The 13,159-nt window shown below is 40.9% G+C and overlaps 1 protein-coding gene across 12 annotated transcripts in view; it reads right to left on the bottom strand.

The window, feature by feature from the left end:
• Window positions 1-13,159, bottom strand: part of EPRS1 (glutamyl-prolyl-tRNA synthetase 1) — an 85,975-nt gene that overhangs the window by 49,470 nt on the left and 23,346 nt on the right. For all 12 annotated transcript variants that reach the window (XM_060246375.1, XM_060246419.1, XM_060246411.1 and 9 more), the window contains exons 7-11: window positions 12,930-13,056; window positions 11,233-11,425; window positions 9,394-9,565; window positions 4,892-5,125; window positions 1,057-1,141 (exon numbers count right to left, since the gene is read on the bottom strand). In XM_060246375.1, the coding sequence (XP_060102358.1) occupies window positions 1,057-1,141; window positions 4,892-5,125; window positions 9,394-9,565; window positions 11,233-11,425; window positions 12,930-13,056 (811 nt within the window). The remainder of the gene's footprint in view (window positions 1-1,056; window positions 1,142-4,891; window positions 5,126-9,393; window positions 9,566-11,232; window positions 11,426-12,929; window positions 13,057-13,159) is intronic.

The following is a 13,159-nucleotide window of genomic DNA, read 5'->3' as shown; positions in this document are numbered from 1 at the left end:
CTGATTTCCTGGCATTCCCCATTACAATTAGAAAAAAGTTATGCTATCACCACCTCTGAATGTCTCTTGCCTTGAAAAACCCTGCAGGGGTTGCCATGTGACTTGATGGCACTTTCCGCCAACACATTCTTTTACAGAAGAGAAAGCAAATAGGGGTGTACTCAGGGACAGAATGGTGGTGAGAAGACTACCCCTGTTCCCTGCCCCAACTAGGATTGCCAGGTTTGGGTCTGAAAATACTTGGAAGACTTTGGGGGTGGAGCTGGGAGAGGGCGGGGTTCAGGGAAGGGAGGGACCTCAGCATAGTACAATGCCATAGAGTCTGCCCTTCAAAGCAGCCATTTTCTCTAGGGGAACTGATCTCGGTCAGCTGGAGATCAGTTGTAAAAGCAGAAAATCTCCAGATCCCACTTGGAGGCCGGCAACCCTAGTCCTAACTGACTTCCACCGCTAAGAATCAAACTACAACCCCGATGCTGGGCTCTGTTCCTTGGCCACAAAAAAGTGTGACAGACACAGATAGACAGTAACACCAATCTAAATAAATGTGAAAGATTACAAATCCAATGTTACAAACGAGGATTTGCCAGACTTCTGGGAGATCTGCATTTTGAATTAGCTGTGAAGCTAGTATTCCCCCTCTCCAGGGTAAGAGCAAGCCATTCCTGTTCTAGTTGCAACCCCCTGAATAGCATGTTGTTCTACAGCTCACAATACAAAGCAGCAGGAGTGCAAGTCAGGTTGCTAGCCCCCATCCCCACCATTGGGGGATGGGAGATAGGGCTGTCATATCCAGGCTGGGAAACTCCTGGAGATCTGGGGATGGAGCCTGGGGAGGACAGGGATCCATTTTTTCCTCAGGGGAATTAACCTCTGAAGTCTGGGGATGAGCTATAATTCCAGGGGATCCCCAGGCTGGCATCCCTAAATGCAAGGGAAAAGCAGAGAGTGATAAAAATTACTTCTGAAAACTTGTTCCACACATGGAAACAGGATCCAACCTAATATCTGCAAGGACACTCCAGTAGTTTGGAAGAGCACAGAAATAGCACCTACTTGCGCAGCAATAAACTGTTTCAGTCCTTCAACTGTCATGCCTCTTCTCAGTACTCCACGCACAGTTGGGAATCTGGGATCATCCCTAACAGAAAAGTTTACACTTCATTTAAACAACATGCAAACATTCCAGTTTCAAGAAAAAAAGCATTCTTGTATGAACTTTGAGCATTTTATTGAATTGCTCTTTTACATCTTGACCATCTAATGATGGCTTCTAGATAAACTACAGATGTTAAAACATTAAAATTTCTTATTAATGTTAAACACCTATTTAATTGTTATCCTTCCTTCCCAGGTAAACAAAAAAATGCCAGACAAACATAAATTGCAGTATGAATTAGAATAGCAGATATTTGGGAGAAATAGATGGAGGAAAGTGCACCACTCCCATATGAAAGCTTCAATGCCAGTATGCATTCCTCTGCATTTGATGCTGTGATAAAACCAACAACGAGATAGTCCTTGCTATGCAGAACCAGGGACAGGCCTTTACCATTATATAGCAGGGAAGATTTTGTCATATTGTGTATCCCATTTGGTAATCTCACTCTTCAGAGATACAAAGAATGAATATGCTGTTAACAATAAACTCTTTTCCTTTGACTTAAAAGTCTGCAACAGAAGACATCCATTTCACTCAAAATCTAAACAGCTCTGGAATTATAATTTGCATGTATATACAGAAAGAGAAACATGGGTCATATCAGTCCGGCTGCCAGTCTAGTATCTTAAGAACATAAGAGAAGCCATGTTGGATCAGGCCAATGGCCCATCCAGTCCAACACTCTGTGTCACACAGTGGCCAAAAAAATTATATAAGAACATAAGAGAAGCCATGTTAGATCAGGCCAATGGCCCATCCAGTCCAACACTCTGTGTCACACAGGGCAAAAAATTTATATACACACACACACACTGTGGCTAATAGCCACTGATGGACCTCTGCTCCATATTTTTACCTAAACCCCTCTATATAAAAAAGGCCAACGCCATGCTGGGAATTATTAGGAAGGGAACTGAAAACAAATCAGCCAGTATCATAATGCCGCTGTATAAATTGATGGTTCGGTGTCATTTGGAATACTGTGTACAATTCTGGTCACCGCACCTCAAAAAGGATATTACAGCATTGGAAAAAGTCCAGAAAAGGGGAACTAGAATGATTACACACATACACACACACACTGTGGCTAATAGCCACTGATGGACCTCTGCACCATATTTTTATCTAACCCCCACTTGAAGCTGGCTATGCTTGTAGCCGCCACCACCTCCTGTGGCAGTGAATTCCACATGTTAATCACCCTTTGGGTGAAGAAGTACTTCCTTTTATCCGTTTTAACCCAACTGCTCAGCAATTTTATCAAATGCCCACGAGTTTTTGTATTGTGAGAAAGGGAAAAAAGTACTTCTTTCTCCGCTTTCTCCATCCCATGCATTATCTTGTAAACCTCTATCATGTCACGTTTCTCCAAGCTAAAGAGCCCCAAGCGTTTTAACCTTTCTTCATAGTGAAAGTGTTCCAACCCTTTAATCATTCTAGTTCCCCTTCTCTGGACTTTCTCCAATGCTATAATATCCTTTTTGAGGTACGGTGACCAGAATTGTACACAGTATTCCAAATGACACCGCACCATCGATTTATACAGGGGCATTATGATACTGGCTGATTTGTTTTCAGTTTCCTTCCTAATAATTCCCAGCATGACGTTGGCCTTTTTATTGCAATTGCACACTGTCTTGACATTTTCAGTGAGTTATCTACCACAACCCCAAGATCTCTCTCTTGGTCAGTCTCTGCCAGTTCACACCCCATCAACTTGTATTTGTAGCTGGGATTTTTGGCCCCAATGTGCATCACTCTGCACTTGGCCACATTGAACCTCATCTGCCACGTTGACGCCCACTCACCCAGCCTCAACAGATCCCTTTGGAGTGCCTCACAATCCTCTCTGCTTCTCACCACCCTGAACAATTTAGTGTCATCTGCAAACTTGGCCACTTCACGGCTTACTCCCAACTCCAAATCATTTATGAACAAGTTAAAGAGTGTGGGACCCAGTACTGAGCCCTGCGGCACCCCACTGCTTACCATCCTCCACAGCGAAGGCTGCCCATTTATATTCACTCTCTGCTTCCTATTAATTAGCCAATTTTTGATCCACAAGAGGACCTGTCCTTTTACTCCATGATTCTTGCACTTATTAAGGAACCTTTGATGAGGAACTTTATCAAAAGCTATCTGGAAGTCAAGGTAAACAACATCTATTGGGTCTCCTTTGTCCACGTTTGTTGACCCCCTCAAAGAAATGTAACAGGTTAGTGAGGCAAGATCTTCCCTTACAGAACCCATGCTGAGTCTTCCTCAATAACTCGTGTTCATCAATGTGCCTACTCAGTCTGTCCTTGATAATGGTTTCTACCAACTTTCCCGGTATTGAAGTCAGACTGACTGGCCTGTAATTTCCCAGATCTCCTCTGGAACCTTTTTAAAGATGGGGGTGACATTTGCTACCTTCCAGTCCTCAGGAACGGAAACAGATTTCAATGAAAGATTTCATATTTTTGTCAGAAGATCCACAAGTTCAACTTTGAGTTCTTTCAGAACTCTTGGATGTATGCCATCCGGACCTTATTAGTTTTTAATTCGTCTATCAGTTGTAGGACCTCCTCTCTTGTCACCTCAATCTGACTCAGGACTTTCAACACCCCTTCCAAAATAAGTGGTTCTGGAGCAGGCAAACAGTTCTCGTCTTCCACAGTGAAGACGGAGGCAAAAAATGCATTCAGCTTCTCAGCCATTTCCCTATCCTTCAGTAATCCTTTTACCCCTTGGGTCATCCAAGGGCCCCACTGCCTCCCTGGCTGGTTTCCTGCTTCTAATATATTTGAAGAAATTTTTATTGTTGGTCTTTATGTTTTTTGCAATATGCTCCTCATGGTCCCTTTTTGTCTGCCTGATCACAGTCTTGCATTTGATTTGCCACAGCCTCTGTTCCCTTTTATTAATCTCACTTGGACTAGCTTTCCACCACTTAAAGGAATCCTTTTTACCTTTTACAGCTTCCGTAACTTTGTTTGTTAACCATGCAGGCCTTTTCTTATACCTGTTTGTGCCTTTCCTAACTTGTGGTATATATTTTATCTGAGCTTCTAGGATTGTAGTTTTAAATAGCCTCCAAGTTTCCCCAAGGGTTTGGACTGTATTTACCTTTCCTTTCAGTTTCCTCTTCACATGCCTCCTCATCTCAGAGAATTTACCCCTTTTAAAGTTAAACATGGTTCTGCTGGTCTTTTGGGGGCAACTCCCTATTTATACAAATGGTGAAATCAATAACGCTATGGTCACTGCTCCCAAGCGGTGCGATCACTTTTCCATCTCTCACCAAGTCTTGGGCATTACTTAGGACCAAATCCAGGATCGCCCCGCCCCTGGTAGGTTCTGTGACCATCTGCTCCATAGCACAGTCATTGAGAGCATCTAGAAACTCAATCTCTTTCTCTCGACCTGAACACATATTGACCCAATCAATCTGCAGGTAGTTAAAATCACCTATTACGACAGTTTTTACGCTTAGCCGCTATCTTTAATCCTTCCATCATATTATAATCGTCCTCTATCTTATGATTTGGTGGGCGATAAACTCCCATAGTTAAATTTCCTTTTGGGCCCTCTATTTCGACTCAAAGCATTTCTAGAATGTTTGTATCAGCTGGCTACTAATTAAACATATTTAATATTTAAAATGACCTGATCACACATCAGAAGCTAACTGAGAGAACTAAAATAATCTGTTGTACATATGTGATATGGTTCTTTCCCTTAACGTACCAGCCATCCACTAGCCCTTCATTGACAAACCAGGTTAACTTTCTTTTAGACAGCACAGTGTTGTTGAGGTTTAAACGGCTATACTCCCAGATATAGGGCTTCCTTATGCCAAGGGCTTCAATTATCCAGTAGAACTGCTCATCTCGGTCATGATATTCTGTTGTTCTTAATGCGTGAGTAACATCTTCAATACTGTCAACTATAGGGCAGGCAAAGTCATATGTGGGATAAATACTGAAACATAAAACAAGAAACTCCCTTAAGTTTATTATTTACATTTCAAACATTAAGTACTATATATACAATTAACACAATTAAATAAGCAATTTCTGACTTTGAGAATCAGCTTGTAATATATGTGATAACAGTGCAAGAAGGAGCATCTCACCATCTTTGAGCCAAGAGCAAAAAGTTTATCTTCCTGACACAACTTTTGTTGTATTCATAGGCACTAATGAGCAGTTGCTGATATTTGTTTCTGTAATTTCATCAGTGGAATCTGTTCCCAGAATGGGTGTTCCCAGAAGAAACAGAAAGCAAAAAATAGAAAGGTTTCTCTTTTCAGTTCATTTATAGCAGTGGAGTCAGTTTGATTCTATTTATTAGTTATAACAAAGCAAACTTATTTGTGAGGAAGCCAAACATTCCAGAGGAAATGTCCCACCCCTACAATGGCAGAGCAAGGTTATGACAAAGAAATTAACCAAAAGCAACTCCATTTTGTGTGCCTTAAAACTTAAAAATCTTAAAGTCCTAAATTCCTGAACTCTGTCTGACTTCTGCTAATTTCATAAATGCTGCTAGCATCATAAGGAGATGCCACATTATGAATGTAACGTGCCTGCCTGAAGCAGAACTAATTCTGTATTCAGGGCTTTTTTCTGGAAAAGAGGTGCCGCAACTCTTATGAGGGAAATGAAGAAGAAACACACAGGTGACCCTCATGAACTTTTAAACATTTTTTTAGAATTTTGTTTCCACAAAGAGGTTCCAGAACTCTATCCCACGGTGTTCTCCCAGAAAAAAAGCCCAGGATGTACTCAAGATAAATGCCTGGTGATGTCTGTCCTGAGCCTAGCCTCAAGTATAAGATGCCAAAATTATTTATTTATTTATTTCTGTCGATTTATAGCCCGCCCTATCCCGTGATGGGCTCAGAGAGGGTTCCAACACAATAAAACAATCAAGCCAACAATAAAACAGAATCAAACAATTAAAAACAGATTAAAATTTAAACTAAAATTTAAACACAGTAAGCCATTTAACTCAGTGTTGATTTCAATGCGGCATGGAATGGTGTGGACATATCACTTAAATACAGCTTTGGTGTCAAGGATATCAGCTGTATTGGCCCGACTTAAGTAACAGTGCAGGGAGGCCAATTTGATGGTATAATGAGGTAAGGACATCTGGCTGCCTCAGCCATAGGCCTGGCGGAACAGCTCCATCTTACAAGCCCCCTGGAATAGCAACAGATCCAGCAGGGCCCAAACGTCTAAAGGGAGCTGGTTCCACCAGGCTGGGTGTTCAAGGCAAGCCGGACGTCCCTTGGGCCAGGGATGGTCAAAAGATGTTGATTTGCTGATCTTAATGACCTTCAGAGCTCGTACGGGGAGAGATGTTCCCGTAGGTATGTCAGTCCCAGGCCACGTAAGGCTTTAAATGTCAGTACTAAAACCTTGAAGTGGATCCGGTACTCAATTGGTAGCCAGTGCAAACTGCACAGCATTGGCTGACTGCCATCGGCCAATTAGAACATGAAGACATAACCATAAACAGTTGCTTACCATTGAGTAAAAGCTTTCTATCTCTAGGATTAGTACATCTTTGTAATTAAGTGCTGAAATGTGTGTTAAAGAAATATAATTGGTAAATTTAGTAAATGTTAATGAAAACATAGTGAATAATAGTGAATAGTTACAGGGTAACTGGACAGATGATACTATATGATGCATGGTGTGTCAAAACTTTGGAGACTTGCTTTCAGTGCCCTGGGTAAGGATCCCTTTGTAGTTCAAACTACTTATCAAATTTTGTTCTGCTGAAATCCCCTGTCCCTATTGAATGCCCAGTTAGAACCCTCAAAAAATTCCGTCCATTACAACGGAGACTTACTGGAAGAACTACAGGAAGAAGTGCTCAGCCTCACCCATGCCTGTCAGTTCTTTCCTGCAAGATGTCCCCTCCCCGCAGCATATTTCCCCCCAGCTTGCTCCCATTTTCAGAGCCCAATCTAAGAAAAACATTGAAAATTCTTGTGGGGAGGGGTATTCACAGGGTAGAATTCATTCCTTCCTCCTCATCAGTTTCCCCATACAACTGCCCTCTACATGCTATCAAAAAAAAAGAGGAAAACAGGACTGAAAATACTGTACTTTTCTTAAAGTTTTATTCTATACAAAACTTTCATTTGAATGTGACTTCAGGATGTTGTCAAAATTTTCTATAAGAAAGAAGAGCACAATGAGCAACATACAAGCTGCCTTTCATCAGACAAAGTACAACTAAAAATAGCAATGGTTCCACTTTGTTAAACTTCAGAACCCTTTGGTTTGAAGCAAGGTCAAGGATAAAGGTATCATTTCAGCGTCTCTAATCTGCTGGATTTATCACAATGCAACTGGAAATAGGTGCTTTGAACTAGTGGTCAACTGTTGCAGTTTGTTAGTAGGCAGACTTAGATCGAACTATGCACAGTTAACTCTTAACACTTGACTACAGACAGTAAAATCCATTTAGCCAATAACTGCTATGATCTTTTTAAAAACTGTAAAGGTGAAGACCCACTGACAGAACATCTGCAGGGGAAGGGGGGCACAGAAGTAAAAACAGACTAAATTTAACATTTATTGTTGTTCATGCTTTGAACAAAATTGTAAATAATGAAAACCATTTTCCTATATCAATTGGCAGTGAACTGTGAAAGATAGCAAGACAGCTTGCGGAGATCAAATCCTCTCTCTCTCTCTTTCTCTCTCTCTATATAAAAGCTGTGTTGTCTTGGCAAAACAGAGCTCCCTCATTGGTTGGGACTGCACTGCATCAACCTTTGGCCCACTAAACCATCAATCAAGAGTACTTGCATGCCATTGGTTGAGTTCGCTCCTCTCTCCTGTCAGTAAAAGTCAAACAACCTTGGTTCTGGCAGTTGCTGCTCTCCCTACTCTGCCATTGGCTGAGCTGCCTGTCACACTGCTTCACAGTGGAAAGAAACCCTTCCATCGATTGGCTGAGGGAGGAAGGAGGAGGGAAAGAGCCAGAGAAAGCCTTCCCCTGATTGGCTGAGAGCTCTTCCCTCTCCTCTGGAAGGGAAATAGCCAGTGATAGGGGGGGAAATGGTGTCCCTTGGTAGCAGAACAGATACTGAGAGAGGGGGAGGGAGGGAAAGCAAGACACACACAGAGAGAGAATGAAGTCCTGTGCTTAAGACCAACAACATAATCAAAGAGAGACTGTTGGTATGAAAGGTATCACGAAAGGCCTCTGAGGGAGAACTCACTGGGGCCACTCCTAACTATGGCTGCCAGTTCCAGGTTGGTTGGAAATTCCTGGAAATTCTGTGGCAGAGTTTGAGGGCATAGAAGTTAGGGTTTCAGAGCAAGGTCTTCCAAACTCAGGTTTTTAGTGTGGAAGCTGACTAGCTGATTTTGGACCAGTCACAGACTTTCAGCCTAGCCTACCTCACAGGGTTGTTGTGCAGATCAAAGGGGAGAGAGGAGATATAAACTGCTTTGGTCCTCCCCACTGTGGAGAAACACTGTCCTTTTCCTATGTAAAGGCTGCAGGGAGGGGTGAGGCAATGGAAAGCTGAATTCAGGGGGCAGATAAAGTGAAGGAGATAAGGTTGCCAACTTCAGGTTAGGAAATTCCTGGAGATTTAAGGGGTGGAGCCTGGAAAGGGTGGGATTTGAAGAGGGGTACAAAGTTATAGACAACACCCTCCAGCCATTTCCTCCTGTGGAACCACAGTTGCCAATCTCCAGGTGAGGGCTGGGGATCACTCCAAAATACAACTGTTCTTCAGATGGCAGAGATCAGCTCCCCTTTGAGGTGATGGGGGAGTGAATGGCTTCACTTGAGTGAATGGGAAGAAAGCAACAGTGGGGGCAATTTGCCCAGAGCCTCTTTCTAAAGCCCGCTGTATTTTTCTTCACAATGGGCCTTATTCCCAGTATTAAAATAAATGCACAATCTCTCTAGTTCACTCATTCATGCACCCTCACACCACACACAGAAGGTGGGACGTCTCCTCCCAATCCCACTGTAAGAAGAATGAATAATCAATACCTATAGTCTCAACATATTGTTCTCTACTTGTTCATGATGTATTTTGTACCATTTGATACTTCACAACAGATGCAATTGTTAGTAACAAATTCTAAAACAATAACTTGAAAACCAAATGATTGAGCGTTTTTTCAGAGGTGGTCTGGCTGCATCCCCAGGAAACAGCACTGAATGAAAAGCAAAAGAAACTTTTTTTTTGGGAACAGAATACATACTTGTACTTATTTCCCGTACGTGGGTGTGGCTGGTTTTTACAACGATAAAGAGTTGGATCCCTCAGGCATCCATTATTACTAGTCATGTCAATTTTTGCTCGTAGACAACAGGTCTGCCCATATTCTGTTCCTTTTTTCATTTCTTCCCACATTTGCCAGTTTTTCTCAACAGCTATTGAATGAAAAGGATTTAGTTAAGAACATAAGAGAAGCCATGTTGGATCAGGCCAATGGCCCATCCAGTCCAACACTGTATCACACAGTGGTCAAAAATTTATATATATATATGTGTGTGTGTGTACACACACACACACACACACTCTGTGGTTAATAGCCACTGATGGACCTCTGCTCCATATTTTTATCTCACCCCCTCTTGAAGCTGGCTATGTTTGTAGCCGCCACCACCTCCTGTGGCAGTGAATTCCACATGTTAATCACCCATTGGGTGAAGAAGTACCTCCTTTTATCCGTTCTAACCCGACTGCTCAGCAATTTCATTGAACGCCCACGAGTTCTTGTATTGTGAGAAAGGGAGAAAAGTACTTCTTTCTCTACCTTCTCCATCCCATGCATAATCTTGTAAACCTCTATCATGTCACCCCGCAGTTGACGTTTCTCCAAGCTAAAGAGCCCCAAGCATTTTAACCTTTCTTCATAGGGAAAGTGTTCCAAACCTGTAATCATTCTAGTTGCCCTTTTCTGCACTTTTTCCAATGCTATAATATCCTTTTTGAGATGCGGTGACCAGAATTGCGCACAGTATTCCAAATGAGACCGCACCATCGATTTATACAGGGGCATTATCCCTGTATTAGTGGGGCACATAACATACACTCTCACCAACTATTCAAATCTCACCTTTACCAAGAATTCACTTAGGTGTTCTTAGGAAGTTACTCTCTCAGCCTCAGCAGCCCTGCCCCACTAATACAGGGATAATAATACTGCCTACCATATAAAACTGTTATAAAGTGTTTTGAATACTGAAAATACTTGGCAGCTGGCAATATTTTTATTATACTTCAATAACTTAGTTCTGATACTGTATTTTCTCAATCAAATGTTAGGCCCTTCTAAACAAGAACATATTCCTAACTAGCATTATTTGGGGCAATAGGATTATTCTTTTCTCAAGTGACATTTGGTCTCTTCAGTTTCTCCTTGCAGATCAGATATTACCTGTAGATAAGCTAAAGGAAAGTCATGGTAAATCCAGATTTTAAATAGTAATAATTATATCAGGAATCACATTAAGCATCTTCATGTTTTGGATCATTTCTCTAAACATTTTTTATTCTCACACAAAGCTCCCTTATAGCAAATCAAGTAATTGGTCTATCTAGTTCAGTACTGCCTATTCCCACATGATTGACAACCTCCACAAAATCCTGGGTAGAAATCTGCCCCACCCTTACTACCAGACTGAACTGAAAATGTCACTGACTGAATCAGAGACCTTCTGTAAGCAAAGTATGTTATTTTAGCGCCCCCGCCCCCTCTTCTCTCTCAGGATCTTTTCAGAGATGTATTGCTTAAAATGTAACTCTCTACTTCCTGCTACAAGCTACATCACTAACACTGCCGTCCCGAACACTGCCAACCCTCTTCTAAGAGATACCCTCTTCTAACCTCAGTCATTTCGATGAATGCAGAAGGGTGCAACTCTGCTCAGGATAACAATGGAATAGCGCAGGGGGTGAGAACTCAGGCAAGGTCACTTTAAAACACTAATTCAACACCTGAAGTTCTTAGATATGATAGATTCAACTAATTACAAATTTCAGAGAGATTGCATTAACAAAGTAAAGATAACAAAAGATAGCTAAAGAATCTTACAGTTATTCCTATGCTTGGATTCAGTTCTCTGTTCGCGTTCCAATTTCATTTGTTCAGCTGGTGTATCATCTACATAAGCTTTCCCTTCCTGAATGAGCTTCTCGGCATATTTCATTATTGTCTCAAAATGATCAGATGTGTATGTGAATTGGTCTGGTTTAATATGCAGCATTGCAACATCTTCCAAGATAACCTGCAAACATTAAATTTCAAAGCACCGTTTACCATATATGCATACACATTTGCTGCAAAAATTTTTTAGCTTTCACTCAGAAAAATCTTAGGATTTTTCAATAGTTAATCTCCCTGAAGGCAACTGAAAATTTGGAAGTTACATTTTATATATAAAGAGAATCTGGACCTCTTCTTGGCCATCAAGGTAGTGGAATTAAATAAGAAAAGCATATAGTTTGACAGATCTAACTTGGAGCTCAGATTCTTCAAGAAAGAGTGAAGCCCAGAGGCAAAGCAGAAATTTGCAATATATGTTGTTCTACCAGGGATTTTCATGTAAAGAGTCTTCCAAGCAGAGAAATGCAAAAGCTGCATTTTGTACAATGCAGTGAAACACAAGTCATTCTGAGCAACACAAGAAGTAGGAACAAACAGTCAGAGAGGATCTCATCCCCTCAAATAAGTTTCCGGCTAAAAAAAAGGAGGAAGAAGAAGACTGGCTTCACAGAAAACCAGGCTCCATATTGATATTATTCATATTTTAAAATCCTATATGTTTACATGTGAGTAAATCTCAACAAACACACTGGGGCTTACTTCTGAGTAAACATGCATAGGATTAAGCAACAAATTAACACAAAGTTCCACTGTTTTACAAAGGCACTTTACTGTACTGCATCTATAAGAGTTTCACAGCAGGCAGCCAGCAGCCAACTTTTACTTTCACCTTTAGCCACAACTTTTCTGTGTCTCAAAAAAAGTTAACTTTGACTGACCTTTCTGTTTCCTCTGCTGACATCTTCTGAGCTAACAAGAGAGCCTTTGCCTATATGTACATGAAAAGAGCCTCATTCTGTCACTGTTTTGGGCTATCTAGCAGAATTTTTTTTTAAGAACTAACATTTGCCACCATTTTTACTAAAAGCTTTTCCATACCCAGTAAGCTTCAGTGATGTTCAGCCTGATCCTATGCATATCTACCCAGAGGTAAGACCCAACAAATCTAATTATGTTAACTTTTAGGAAAGTGTGCAAAGGAGTGAAGCTGTAAATATATGAAATAGCCTTATATTGAATCAGACCATTGGCTCATCTAGCCTATCATGGTTTACAGCAAATGGCAGATTTCAGAGGCTCAAATACAGGTCATTTGATTCATGCTACCAGAGATCCTTTCACCTGGACATAACGGCGTTTGAACTCAGACTCACATGTGCTCTAAACTAAGTTACATCCCCTTTCTTTAACTACAAAAACTGTATACAAAAAGCAGTCTCTTGTCTTCTACAGAAGTCACTAAAATTAGTTCTATTCAGAAATACTACTTGTGTCTTCAATAAACAATTTTCTTCATGGCATTTTTCATTAAGTGTACATAAAACAGTACCTAAGGTAACTTGTTCCTTGCATTCAAAATCTCACAAGCAAACAGAACAATGTAAAAAATGAAGCAATTAACCTGGCTTAATTCAATTCTGCACCATCATCATAAATGAATAGCTTTCACAGCAATTCTACTATACCTTTTCAAAATCTTCCTTTTCTTTTTCTGGATTTGTATCATCAAACCTCATGATCAGTTTACCCTTGAAGTTCACCTGGTAGTGCTGATTCAACAAAGCTGCTTTCGCATGGCCAATATGTAAGTATCTAAAAATGAAATAATCATTCAGAACAAGGAAATGTCATACTTTGGACAAGAGGAAAAAGGGTAAGTCAGAAACAGCATAACACAAAAAAGGCAATATAGGAG

Source organism: Heteronotia binoei, chromosome 1 (assembly GCF_032191835.1).
Source record: "Heteronotia binoei isolate CCM8104 ecotype False Entrance Well chromosome 1, APGP_CSIRO_Hbin_v1, whole genome shotgun sequence".
NCBI classification, from domain to species: Eukaryota; Metazoa; Chordata; class Lepidosauria; order Squamata; family Gekkonidae; genus Heteronotia; species Heteronotia binoei.
Note: the sequence above shows the minus strand (reverse complement) of the source record. Positions and strands in the feature narration are given on the sequence as shown.